We start from the raw sequence: 14,922 nt of genomic DNA, 5'->3' as shown, positions 1-14,922 counted from the left end.
TATTTTAGTTAAATTTGTAAATGTTAAACATGAGTCATGTTAAATTAATCCCACTGTCCTCCGGGTGATTTAGCAACAAATCTTGAACTCTTCACCCTGTTTTTGGTGTCCACGATTCCTTACAGTTAAGGAGTTGATAGTATGGCAGTCCTTAAAAGTTTCATCAATTAACACTGAAGAGGTATAAACATAAATATGCGAAATATATGAATGCAGTTATCCCCACGTATATCTGTACACATTGTTGATTTTGTCCCGGTCAATTATATCATCTATGTCAACACCTTAATGAATCATATGCTGAACCTATCACCTGTACTAACAAAAGGTCATTTAGCATAAACACACCCCTATAAAACCTTTCAAACTCTCCTTTCTGAACGATGGAATGACCAGTGTAATTTTACATTCTACAGGATGACTGCAACAAGATGTGCAAAGCATATTTATAAGTATGTTAATAACTATAGATCCCCAATTCAGCAGTCATCTTCATTCACATCGACACCTGTATTTCTACAGCACCGCCTCTGCAACTATCTTGACAAAAAACAAGCTTCAACTGTTAAACTGCTCACCGCACCTTCCCTGAGCTTTTCTTCCCCATCCGACAATTCCATTTGATCTGAATCAGTCATTCTCAACAATGAGCTTAGAGCAATTACAATAAAATAAACAAGTTATGCAAAGGCTTAGTTATTTACCAAAGGAACGTCGTCAGAAATCTCAGCAATGCTGACATCATCAGGACTTGATGGCTCAATATGTGATTTCTCCGTTTCTCCAGGACTATCCCCCACATCGCTCTTATCTTGTTCCCCTTCAGACTCTGATTCTTCTTCACCATGAACACTTTCCCCTTCAGATGATTCATCCACTTTCTTCTCTTCTGAGCTATATTGCGGGACACTCTCTCTATCTTCAGAAATCCTCTCATTATAATCCCGCTTATCATCGTCTGATTCTCCAATATGACGAAAGTTCTTGGTTTTCTTGAACCGCTTTCTTCTGGGAACTGATCTTACTTCCTTGTTAGATTTCTTCCCCTTTTTTGTGATTTCATTGTACACTGCTGTCAGTTCCTCTTCTGAACCACCTAGCAAATAAAATTGGTGATAAATAGAGATGAAATAAAAATGAAGCACAGGTCATGGGTGTAACATTCATTTCTAAACCATATTATCAATCTAATAGTGACCCATATCATATATTTTAAGATGCATTACCTGAGTCTGTCTCATCAGCTTTAGAGATCATGGTCTCTTCAGGATTTGATATCTCAGAAGTCTCTTTGGCCTCCTCTTGATAGAAATCAATTTTTGATGCATACTTTTTTCTAGGTTTTGCAGGCTTGCTTGGAGATTGTTTACCATTAACTCTATAAAGCAGGTATACAAATGATAGTGATTAGAATTTAGAAAAGAAAAACAAATCAAAGATGTGTAATAACAATCTCATCTGTTTCAACTCACATCTTTTTTTTCTTTTTACTTGGTGAGCCACTTGAACCATTAAGTTTGTGCCCAGAACTACAGAGCAATATAAAACATCAGTACGTGAAATGGAGACAGCATACCAAATAGGGTATAAGACAAAGTTAAGTAGCCAGTGTAGACACAACTCAACAATCAACTAAAATAAAGACTAATTTGTTAACGGAATACTTACGTTTCAAGTGAAGAGCGTTTTATTTTCTGGTAAGAAATTCAAAAATAAAATGCATCAGATATTCTGATTTTAATTAATCATAACTGATATCTTCTAGAGGAAATGAAAAATGAACAAGTAATCATAACTGATATCTTCTAGTGGAAATGAAAAATGAACAATTACTTCAGAGAAAGGAAGAGCACTAAAGGAAAAATGGAAACCTTAGTAGATTTGCGACCCTTGTCCAAAAGCTCCCAGCGCTCCCTTTCCAAACGGAGTATTTCTACATCCCCGTCATCGTATAATATCTTCCACATGACATCAGTAACGTGTATCAGAATTGTAAATAACAAACAGATAGCAAGCAGGAAATCTTTGTGCTGAATTCAGAGGGAAGTTAATCATATTTAGCTTACCACATGCTTTCTTTTTAAAGAGTCATAAGACTTAATAGTGCCTCCATAATACCTGTAAAACATTGATACATCAACATGAGAACTACATTTGAAAAGAAATTAAGGTTTTCAAAATCACTTACTTCTTGTCCGTAGGCCACCAAATTTTAATTCTGCAACCAATTAGATCTTCACTGTCAATTTCTCCTCTTTTCACTGCGCACTGTAGATGGTAAACCAAATCAAACAAAATGACCAAAGAGACAGGCAGGAACACAACTATGAAATGCAGAAAGTGGAAAAGCTTGTAAATAGAGTTTACCTTTGTCAATCCTGCAACACGTTTTCTTTTAGTCTTTTTACTAAAACATGTAGGTGACTTGGAATTCTTGGAATTATTACTTGTAGTCTTTTCACTTTGTTCCAAATCGTCAGGACTCTGCATCAGAGACAAAAAATAAATAAATGGAAGTCTACATTGAGAAATTACATCCTATATTAGCAGAGTCTAATGCAGAGTAAGGTCTGTACCTTCATGTCATAATCATGATGTTTATTCGACTCATCGTTATGATGGCTTTCAGAACCCTTAAATTTTTGTTTTAATGAGGACACCAACAAGTCTTTGACCATTATTCTCTCCATAGTTTCGCTATCTGTATCAGGGTTAATTTCTGCATCCAACCTTAAATTTTCTCCTGGGGAATTTTCTCCTGAAACTCTACGAGATGCATTTAACGTAGTAGTTAATAATCTTGGTTTACCATGAGCAGAGGAAGAACTACTACGTTTAGACACTGGAGCAGGTGTTGTTTCATCAGTTTTTCTTTTTCGACCTGTAGCATGCTCCGGAACCTTCAGTGTTTTCGTACTTAAAGAATGTTCATGACCATTGCATGTTTCAAGATTAGTAGATGACCCCAAGTTGTCCAAGTCAGCTTGTCTGGCCATATTCAAGATAGCAAAATCATTTTCAACCTTTTCTGTTTCAGATGGCACAGGCTTAATCTTTTTCACTTTTTTGCCACAAATTCCCTGAGATTTGATTTGCTTTAACATCACTCCCAAAGTTACATTTTCTTCATTGTCCTTTGAAGCTTCATCCTCCACTAATTGGGATTGAACCTGATGTAAAAGCAGCATAATTACATGGTTATCAAAATTTTAAAAGTAACTTTTCAGTTGCATAAAACATACCATCTCTAGCTCAAGAGATTCAAAGTGAGCCAAGGAGATATCATCCACAACCCAGCTTTTCACTTCACTTACCTGCCAGATTGATTCAGTTGCATTAATTAAAGCCATCGGAGATATAATAATAATAATAATAATAATAATAATAATAATAATAATAATAATAATAATAATAATAATAATAATAATAATAATAATAATAATAATAATAATAATAATAATAATAATAATAATAATAATAATAATAATAATAATAATAATAATAATAATAATAATAATAATAATAATAATAATAATAATAATAATAATAATAATAATAATAATAATAATAATAATAATAATAATAATAATAATAATAATAATAATAATAATAATAATAATAATAATAATAATAATAATAATAATAATAATAATAATAATAATAATAATAATAATAATAATAATAATAATAATAATAATAATAATAATAATAATAATAATAATAATAATAATAATAATAATAATAATAATAATAATAATAATAATAATAATAATAATAATAATAATAATAATAATAATAATAATAATAATAATAATAATAATAATAATAATAATAATAATAATAATAATAATAATAATAATAATAATAATAATAATAATAATAATAATAATAATAATAATAATAATAATAATAATAATAATAATAATAATAATAATAATAATAATAATAATAATAATAATAATAATAATAATAATAATAATAATAATAATAATAATAATAATAATAATAATAATAATAATAATAATAATAATAATAATAATAATAATAATAATAATAATAATAATAATAATAATAATAATAATAATAATAATAATAATAATAATAATAATAATAATAATAATAATAATAAAAGGGCAACCCGGTGCACTAGAGCTCCCGCATATGCAGGGTCCGGGAAGGGGTCCCACCATTTGGTGTATTGTACGCAGCCTTACCCTGTTTTACACAAGAGGCTGTTTCCAGGACTTGAACCCGTGACCTTTCAGTCACATGACAACAACTTTACCAGTTGCGCCAAGGTTACCCCTCAATAATAATAATAATAATAATAATAATAATAATAATAATAATAATAATAATAATAATAATAATAATAATAATAATAATAATAATAATAATAATAATAATAATAATAATAATAATAATAATAATAATAATAATAATAATAATAATAATAATAATAATAATAATAATAATAATAATAATAATAATAATAATAATAATAATAATAATAATAATAATAATAATAATAATAATAATAATAATAATAATAATAATAATAATAATAATAATAATAATAATAATAATAATAATAATAATAATAATAATAATAATAATAATAATAATAATAATAATAATAATAATAATAATAATAATAATAATAATAATAATAATAATAATAATAATAATAATAATAATAATAATAATAATAATAATAATAATAATAATAATAATAATAATAATAATAATAATAATAATAATAATAATAATAATAATAATAATAATAATAATAATAATAATAATAATAATAATAATAATAATAATAATAATAATAATAATAATAATAATAATAATAATAATAATAATAATAATAATAATAATAATAATAATAATAATAATAATAATAATTATTATTATTATGATGATGATGATGTTCAGCCTATTTCAAGAATACATCCAGCTGAGTGAAGACTAGTACAATACAACATATTCAGTTTTGGTTAACTCAAGGCATCTAACTTGTTCAGTTAAAAGAAGGTAGTGTTATTCAACATGTGACAAAGCATCTAAACAAAACCACCCAGAGCACATTCATCAAGCAATAAGATGAAATGAAGCATAATTGAAAGGAAATGCTTTCCCGTAATAAAACCATCCTACTGTATAAGCGTCAGCCATATTTAATCAACTACACGATCAGATAGCATACGTTAAGTCGAAGTAGCAAGACTCTATAACTTAAATGTGCAAACAATCAATGGTTTATTAAAATATAAAAATAGCATATTCAGGTAATAATATGACGCAAGTAACATCAATGATATTAATCAATCTCAATTCAATAAAAGGTATCCTATCTAAGAATAAGAAATTTTCGGAAAGCATATTATACAATATGAAGAAAGATACTTGGCATACAGGAAAGATGAAAAAAGAGCATACCACAGTGCCATTTCCTTCCTTCTTCTCAAATGCTTTGTATAGCATTGGAGGTAGAGACAACAAATGGGACAATTCTTGCAAATCAACATCCTTCTGCACTGATCTTTTAGTTATTGCTAACCCAAGGTCGCACATTGCATGAGAATTCTGGAAATTCACTCACCAAAAATATAAATTACAATCTATTACAATTTGCAATGTTTAACTACTTACAAGTAAGGAAAAAATAATTCCCAACCTTTGTCTTTGAGGTGTCTATTGTATCTTCGGAAAGTTTTATACTCTGAAAGATGGAAATGATAGTAGATAGAATTTCCCTTTCTTTGTTAGTAGTTTCTTCTGACTTAGCACCTTCATCTCTTTGAAGTAATATTGACAGTATTAAGTGCAGCTGCCTAAAATGTCAAAACAGAATATACATTTAGTAAAAATTAACATTCCCAACACATTCTATGTTATGAGGTTTGTTAAAAAGTAAATTTGTAGGTATAGGTGCAGTTGCAATCCTCGTTCATCTTTCAAATCCGCAACATATAAGCAGGTATTTTTGAAGTACAACAAGTCAGTAAATCAGATAAAAAGAAAGCATCAGAGCCAAAGCCTTCACTGAGCATAGACTCCCGTGCAGATCTTTAAGGTGCGATTCCAAATTAAGATTTTTATAAGCTTTCCATAGCATGTGAAAATAATCCTGTAAGGCCTAGTAGTATGCATAAAGGCAAACTTTTTAAAAATCTTCATTTTAATAAGCATGTGGCATTTTACTCAAGTTCAAACTAATGAGAACCAAATATTAACATTACACATTTTGATTTAGACTTTGTCTGATGTGCAAGTAAATTAGTCTTACACCATGCACACGTTTGTTTTCCACCACTGGATCAATAAGTCTCATCATATCTCATTTGAACCAATGGTGAAAACAAGTTTGTGCATGGTGCAAGACTTGTCTCACTTGTGCACCATAGACTTGGCCTTTGATACAAGTCATAAAATCATTATACAGGACCCCATAATTATTAATTACCAAAAGTAAACTAAATCGCCTCCATCCCTTCTATTCAAGGTTAATGGTTTTCATTAGTTTGAGTCTTTTCATACTTTTTTCGAGGAGTGTCTAAAAATAGATTCAGCATAGAGATATCTTAAGTGGGTAATAATGTACCGGTATATATTATCATATGCTCCAACATCCTTGCACTCCTCAACATTGGGACATGAGTTATGAGCAAGTGCATGAACTAGGTATGGAAGGATGTATTCCGGGTATATGGGAAAAGAATTTGCATCTGATTGCACCGGAATTTGTCGTGCCTTTGCCTGGTAGTACATTTGAATAATGTCTGCCATATTATGCTTATCCTGCATTAACATTAACAAAAACTAAAAATTAATGTCAAAGAGTGGAAAAATTGCAATTGTGGAAAAGACAACGCAACAACTTACCTCTGCAAATTCATGTGGCTTGGATCCAAATATGTTGAATAAGAAGGCACATGCATATTTGGCATCCAAAACACGGTCTTTAATATATTGGTGAACTTTGCTTAAAAGAACCTTCTTAGCTTGAGGAAAGCTAGTCTACAAACTCAAAAGAAGACAATGAGAACCATTTATTTCAACATTGAAATGAAAATTTCATCAAACTGATTTCTGCCTTTACATATGAAACTGGTGAAAAATTATAAACGCTCAGAAGAAAAGCCCACCTGAGTTACCCGTAAAGTTAAGTGGAAAAGATCAACAGGTATATATTGATCCCAAAGCCTTGACAACCGAATAACAGCCTTTGCAGAAGCAAGCTTCAAATGGGCCTTATCAACTGGACTGCAAACGGGCATAAATGAATGCATAGTGTTAGGACCCAGTATGAGAGGGTGTCTTGAGTAATTAGTAGGTGGTTAATTAAGTTTAAGAAGATTATTAGTAAGTGGTCCATTAAGATTAAATGACAAGGCCCATGAGGGTTAAATAATAGAATGTTCTCTTTATTTGTATTTAAAGGGGGAACTCGTGTAAGTTTTAGAGCATAACGGAATAACTTCTGTTTAGGGCTAAAGTAGGATTCCTCACTGAGTTGTGTCAGAACTTTACTCCGGGAGTAGTTAGAGAAACTCTACTATCATCATACTATTTTCATTACTATCCATAAAAGCACCCTATTTTCCTTAATTGTTATCTGTTTTTTCATCTTGCTTGTGCTGTGTTCACTTGGCAAATTGTAGGATCCATTGGTCACATACCTTGACTGCAGGCCCTTTGACATTTCACCATAAGATAGCATATTCCTAAGGATATCCAGAAGACTGTCAATATCAGGACGAACATGAGCATCTTTGAAAGGCAGGTAGCTCTTTACTAAGGTTTTGATGCCATATATCTGCAGAAAAGAAAGAAAAAGAAGGGGCACAAAGAGAAACATAGAATAAAATGTTAACCGGGAAGCCAGCTCAATGTATTTTCAAATGCACCTACAGAACAAAATTGTATCTTAAATATCTTAAACAGAAGAGACTAAGTCCTACCAACCTTCAACATGCATAGATCGCTTTTATCATCCCAAGATGTTCTAGTGTGATCTTCTTTCTGAAACAAAGAAGCATACATTCAGATTAAAATCAAATACTTCTACATTTATTTTTATAAAGCACACCATTCAGCGGGATTTTAAATGCTTACACCATCGATTTTTAGAATCTTGTTTGTTATAAATTCTTTAATTTCACTCTCTTTAGTCTCAAAAACAGGTATTGCATTCTGCGCTATACACCCCAGAGACTGCAGTACTGCAGGAAGATGTGTGTTCTCTTCCAGCATATCTACAAGTTTCTGTATAGATATGACAAAAATTATAGTGAAAGGAAAAGAAAAAAAAATGAGTATGTTTAAAATAAACGAATCAACTAAATGAAACCTTGTATAGAACAGAAAGAGACATGAGGCCGTCATCCTTTGTTATTGCAGCCAATGCATGGACAGCATATTTTGCCTGTCTCCGACTGCCTTCTAAACATAACCTCTCCAATATAAGGTCGACCGAACTGCGTAAAACAAGGAGATAATAAGAAATTCTACAGGGAAATGGATTTAAAAGATTAACAGTTTTAAAAGCAGCACCTTGCCGTAGCTGAAAGTTGTTTACGAAGAGTAGCACCAGCCTTAGCTAAAACATTCAGAACACCCACTTTAATAATATCATTATTATCCTTCAGTAGATTCACCAGTTCCTCCTCACTACCACTAAGAACCAATGGACAGAAACGGGCAATTATCTGCGGTTTATCACAAGTTAATTTTCAAATAAGAAAATATTTTTCTCTTGAATACTAAATCTGTGTCCACACTGATGCAAACCACACCACAGTTTCATAGCAGAAATACTTGAGGATAAAGTTATTAGAGAAGGATACTGAAAAATTAAAAGCATCCAAATTCCAAACACATGACAATGGCACTTGTTAAAAACTATTCTATAACCTTTTTCCTGTCAGCTTAGGCATTTAGGGATTATCCTATCATACATATCAAACAAACCCTTAGGATATCAAAGCTTCTTTCAATTAATTAAGTCTCATCCTATCATACATATAAAAAATAAGTTACTTGTATTCCAATATATATATATATATATATATATATATATATATATATAGGGACCAAACAATCAAAAGTTTGATCCACGTCAGTTACCAAACAATCAAAAGGTTGATGCTGATTAATTCTCAAGAGGCTGAATTAGAAATATAAATAAAAATCATTTCTGGCCCTTCTCCTAACAGCTTCAGTTTTTGGAAAAACCAGCACTTACTATACACAATCATCCCAAGTCCACAAATACCAATTAATCAGCATCAACATAAAGCACAATTTGCAACATCATTATAAGCAAAAGCTGGAAACTATTTATTCATTATTTGTCCCAGAATTCATGGATAAATGTTAACGAACTACGTGCAACAGTCCAAGTGACCTAAAAATGATATGCTCTTACCACCAATAAATCCATGCAAGACTGTGTACGCTGAGCATTCTCTGCAGATTTTCGAGCTACAATTTCTTCAAGAATTGCTTTTACATGCTCCTTGTTGAAAAGCAGGTAGGAGCACTTCATAGAGAATGTATTCAGAAATTCGTAGAGAGGATGTTTCACGCCAAGTATTTTAAGCAAATCATCCTGCAGACAATAAATAAATAAATAAACAAAAATGTTCACAATCGGCAAATAACAAAGTCCAAGGTACAATTTCTTTCTTCAACTACAAAAATATTTATTAAAAAACGCATAACAACAACAAGGCTAAAATTTAGATGTTGAAACTTGTAATAGTGTTCCTTAGTATAATACTAGAGTATAGCTAACAGACCCCTAACAGTCATGATTTGTTTGAAATTACAGCACTGAATCTATGCAGTTCATCTTATTGACACCTAGAAATAATGTTCGTAACGGCTACAGGAAAGTAGATCTAGAGACAGATGTAGTGGTATCAGATTCTGAAGATCGTTAACGTTAATTTTAGTTTAAGCTAGTTGCCAGTTCAGTGGTTAATAATTTAATACAGGCTTGTGTTAAGATTATAATGTTGATAATATAACACTCGCAAAGTGAAAGAATAATTAATCAAATCTATAGTCAAAAGGCAAGAGAAAGCCAGTGTATTTGGCAATACCATCCCTGGAGGCAATTAATGATAGTACTGGAAAGAGTTAAAATCAGAAATAAAAAAAAGGAGAAAGTAAGCACCCAAGTTCAGGAAATATTTGTAAATTGTATATATCACAGGAATTGAGCATCAAGTGCAAATATATAGCTCTCACACTCACTTCGACGACTAATGTATATGCAGTTTCAAGCAATGATTTTCCAAAAAAATGTATTATTGAAAACATATCGATCATTCATTGATTAATTTTACCCGATAGGCACGTGCTTGATGGAGGCTAGTATTTGGATCAACAAGATTTGCCAAAATCTTCCAAATATTAGCATCTGTTAACTGTTCGAGAACCTGGAAATTCCCTTCGGCCTTTATGGGGTCACCAAAGGAATGGGACATTACTTTGAAACAGAATCGAATCTTCTTTTGGACCTCACGAACATCTTTATCCTGCATTTAAATAAGAATCAATGCCATTGTCGTTAAATTCCCTATGAGAAATTCATCTTTCCAACTTACAAAATCACATACCTGATGCTTCTGCCTCAGAGACAGATACTTCTGCATCTCTTGCTGTAACCTGTTCCAAGAGAAATACCATACAAATGAAATTTTTATTGATTATTGATATTGAGAAACCAGAGAAGTCAACCAGGCTTACCTTTGTTTCTGCTCCAATATCTTTTCAAGAGCCTTGACCTCTACTTTATCAAATCCAGAGAAAATTTCAACCCAATGTTTAACAATATCACTAGTTGAAAATTCTACTGGAAATACGGATCCACATAAAACAGATTCAATCATATCAGATCTGCATAATGAAATGAACAGAAAAAACACACGGTTAGAACGCATCTAACATGAAAAAATAGAAATGAAAATTGGAAAGCCAAACCAAAAAGGAAAAAATAGAAATAAGAAGTAGCAAAGATGCTAAAGAATTCAGCAGAAGTGTGTCACCTGAAATCTTTGTCATAGAAACATCTAACGATTTTCCCAGGAATCCAGTCATATTCATTGACTTTGACTGTTTCACAGCTATTCTCACAAAAAACTCTATGCACTTCAGCCAATCTCTCCATAGTATACTTTTTAACAAGTAGCTGCAAATGGAAAGTAAAAAAAGCAAATAAGATACCATAGTCAAATCAACAAAAGGTTGGATAAAAAGACACGAAGACCAAAATTTAGAGATATACATACAGATTTATCACGAAGCCGTTCCGCAACAAGTTTCACCGTTTCAAGTGGGATTGCATTTAGGGCATGACATGCCACATCACATATAACAGCCACAACTTTCTTTCGAACATTTTCATCAAAATCCAGCAGCCGTTCACAAAGAGCAGCTAAGTTCAACTCAAATAAAATCAGCAGGTATAACATAAAGATTAGAAAAAAACATAGACCAACTGGATGCTTGTGTTTATTGCACTCACATAATATTTGAGAAGCTTCCGCTCTAAAAGGATTCAACAGCAGACAGTTCTTTACATGTTCAATGGCAGACATGCGAACCTCAACAACTCTATCAGACAACCTCTTTAAAAATTCTGAAAATATAGGCTGAAATGCTTCAGGAATGGAAGTTCCGGGAATAGAAATCATATCGCCAACCAAGTTCATTGCTTTCAAACGGGTTTCCAATTGGTCTGTCTACAAATTTCCAGATTACAAGTGAGAAACCAGACATCAAAGGAGAGCAAAAAGTATTATTTAACCCAACTCATGAACAAAATTAATAATGCCCAAATGACTGATATTACAACTTTATACATTTCAAAACTCAGAACTTCCAAAAATCATAACTAAGTATATTAAAGAAAAGCAATAAGGTCATAACAAAGGAGATGCATGACACTGCTAAAAGCCAATAAAACATCAATTACCAGTAGCTCTCCGGTCACATAAGGGAGAACTCCAGATAGGATCTGAGGAGCACAGCAATAGAGATCATAGATAATTCCATGATATTCAATTTGATTGTTCACTAGCTTGCTATCTCCAGACATTAACGATAGCAAAAGTTGTTTAATGCTGGATTCAAGTTTTCCCACACAATGCTGTATGACATTCATGGCAAGTCTTTTTGCAGCCATAGTAACACCCTGGAAATAAAATTTGAAAAATCACACTTCTTAAATAATAATAGAATTTAGAGCAGTAAAAGCATTAGCCATCTGCCTTCAAGAGGAAAAAGAATTTATAAAAAGTAAATACCTTGTTTCCGCGGCCTAATGTAGAAAGTAAGATAGATAACAGATCACCGTGAACATCCTCACTCTCTTCTAAGAGAACCACCATTATAGTTTGCATGGATGACAAGACACTTTCTGGATGATCATCTCTAAGAATGAAACAAAATATATGGGTTAACAATTATTAATCCAAAGAGGAATTTTTCAAGAAAGAAGCATAGAAATTTTGGCCTACAAGAAAATGGCTAGGACATATATTCTTAGCTCTCATTTTAGTGTCTGAAAGTGTCAAGTTTCAAGAATGATAATCAAGCCTTGTCCAACTAGGTGGAGACTGTATGTAGCAATACATTACTTGCTTCTCAAAAACACCACATTCCAGGTATGCAGAGATGTATAGTTTGTCTAATTATCTTTAATTCATTTGTCATTATTAATTTCTTATACGACCAGGTAAAAGAACAAAAGAACTAGAGAGGGAAAAAAACAAGATACTGGGTTTGCAATATTGCAAGTGAATAGCAGAAACTTTCAGGGGGGTAACCCATATTTATAAGTAATTAATAATAGCAAACACTTGACGATTAATTATAAGATTTTATAATGAACAAACCTGGCTACCGCAACAAAAGTACTGAACATTTCATTCACCAGATCATCACATTCAAGATCTAACATCACAACACACGACCTATATTTTGCAAGTGTCTCCAATATAACAACTCTCCGTCCAAAGGATGGACCGCTGGTATCACTTAGACCACTAAAAGTGCTCACAATCAACCGAAAGGTATCCTACAAGGAGATTTAACATAGATTAGTACAGAGGATAATCATAAATAATGTTCCAACTTTTTTCGGCACAAACTAAAATGGAGATAATTCCTTAAGTTGTGAATATGAAAATGAAGTATAAGCAAGTGAAAGAAAGGCACCTTAAGAATTTCATCATTATAAGGAGCTTCAGGTGCAGTGATCCGAGTTATCTCACAAATACATGTTGCAACTAGAAGCTTGACATCCTTATCTTGGTGTTTCAGTAGTTCTGGCTTAACAATTGCATTAAAAAAGGGATTCATTGAATCTCTTGTAGTAGTCAACGGTGACTGATCCAACTCAGCAAGGTATGTGGTCGCTTGCTGCATGAAAGAAAAACATTGAGGTAAGAAGAACTAATAGATGCGAAAAGAAAAACACAGTAGCTTCATAACAGACTAATTTCACAACACTAAGAGCCAATTTGAGTGAATTCTCCACAAATGCCAATGGAAAAATAAAAATATTAAAAAATCTTAAGTAACTAAGTATATATTTTAGATAACAGCTTCTTGTTTATTAATAAAAATTAGCTGTGGCATCTCAACTCTTTCAAATACTCTGTCATTTAACTACTGGATAAACACCTATAAGCTTACACAGACTTTTTCATAAGTGATGACTGATGAACATAAACCTGATTTTAATTGAGAAGCTTGTTAATCCAAACAGAGCCTATTTCCATATAAACAACTAATCCCTCATTCACAAACATTCCTTTCTGATTCAGCTGCAAATTTCAGTATATGTATCCATTCCCTCTTAATTTTCTTGGTATCTAAAATTAACCTAACTTAAAGATTTATCAAAGGCTTGGTCTTTCTTTCTTGTGTGTTAACCCTCTAGCAAGAATTGTTCCACTCAAGAATCGAATTTGTCATTTAAGTGTGAGCTCATAACAACAAGAATAGTAATAAATCTACCAGAAATAGTAATTTATTAATTCCAATTGAAGAAAAACCTAATAACGTAAATTAACTAACACCTACATACATACAGTTATAGCTAGGTTTTAAAAGAAGAGCACGAAATTGAATGCATTAAATCTTAATATCCTAAAAGAACTTAGCTACATAAATAAATAAATAAATAAATAATTGAATTGGAAGATGAAAAAGAAAACCTTCAAGAGTTTGATGAGAGAGTCTTTGGAAGTAGGAACGATGATATCGAACTTGGATCCTAACTCCTTCAGTTGCTGCAGGTAATGACCCTTCGAAGAAGGAGAAGAAGAACCCGCCATAATTCTCTTAAACGATGTCGTTTCACTATTCTTCTTCTTCTTCTTTCACTTTCATGAATTAGAGTTTCACACGAGAAACGAATGAATGAACGAACAAAACTCAGAAAACGAATTACAAGAGAGAAATATGACAAGAAGAAGAAAAAAAGGGTTTTATTTTTGTCTTAAGTTTTTCTTCTCTTTTATAACACCCACCCCAATTTTACGAGTTATTCCCACACTCAAATATTTCACGTGCTGTTATGTTATTATAAATAAATCTTTTTTTTTATTTTTTTAGTAAATAATTTCATATCATATTATAAATAAATATCTTCCCATTCTTTTCTTATTTTGCTAAAACATAAAACTTTGAGTGAAGATTAACAAGATATATATAATAACACCCACCCCAATTTTACGAGTTATTCCCACACTCAAATATTTCACGTGCTGTTATGTTATTATAAATAAATCTTTTTTTTTATTTTTTTAGTAAATAATTTCATATCATATTATAAATAAATATCTTCCCATTCTTTTCTTATTTTGCTAAAACATAAAACTTTGAGTGAAGATTAACAAG

General features: G+C 31.3%; 1 protein-coding gene across 1 annotated transcript; it reads right to left on the bottom strand.

Annotated features, from left to right (window-relative positions):
- Positions 1-182: 182 nt before the first annotated feature.
- On the bottom strand, positions 183-14,512 carry LOC146903571 (sister chromatid cohesion protein PDS5 homolog A-like). The gene is made up of 33 exons (XM_085737815.1): positions 14,238-14,512; positions 13,234-13,437; positions 12,912-13,093; positions 12,321-12,447; positions 11,990-12,208; positions 11,540-11,756; positions 11,304-11,449; positions 11,061-11,203; positions 10,762-10,911; positions 10,632-10,680; positions 10,359-10,550; positions 9,434-9,616; positions 8,560-8,714; positions 8,357-8,483; positions 8,122-8,271; positions 7,972-8,028; positions 7,686-7,822; positions 7,152-7,269; positions 6,889-7,023; positions 6,608-6,804; positions 5,681-5,837; positions 5,443-5,589; positions 3,243-3,314; positions 2,577-3,170; positions 2,368-2,484; positions 2,189-2,268; positions 2,067-2,118; positions 1,872-1,958; positions 1,669-1,694; positions 1,473-1,529; positions 1,227-1,378; positions 705-1,096; positions 183-625 (listed from the first exon to the last, which is right to left on the bottom strand). The coding sequence occupies exons 1-33, from the start codon at positions 14,355-14,357 to the stop codon at positions 575-577; spliced, it is 4,992 nt and encodes a 1,663-aa protein (XP_085593941.1). The 5' UTR covers positions 14,358-14,512; the 3' UTR covers positions 183-574.
- Positions 14,513-14,922: the final 410 nt, after the last annotated feature.

The sequence above is a fragment of the Medicago sativa genome, chromosome 8, assembly GCF_051527215.1.
Source record: "Medicago sativa cultivar Bolivia chromosome 8, Bolivia_mono, whole genome shotgun sequence".
Classification (NCBI taxonomy): Eukaryota; Viridiplantae; Streptophyta; class Magnoliopsida; order Fabales; family Fabaceae; genus Medicago; species Medicago sativa.
Note: the sequence above shows the minus strand (reverse complement) of the source record. Positions and strands in the feature narration are given on the sequence as shown.

Bases quoted from the DNA above. Each gene is read 5' to 3' on its own strand.
- LOC146903571 (XM_085737815.1), bottom strand. From the start codon at position 14,357: ATGGCGGGTTCTTCTTCTCCTTCTTCGAAGGGTCATTACCTGCAGCAA. The intron at 11,450-11,539 runs GTGAGTGCAATA...AGTTGAACTTAG, and splicing joins GGAAGCTTCTCAAATATTAT to CTGCTCTTTGTGAACGGCTG. The intron at 6,805-6,888 runs GTAAGTTGTTGC...ATGTTAATGCAG, and splicing joins AGCCACATGAATTTGCAGAG to GATAAGCATAATATGGCAGA.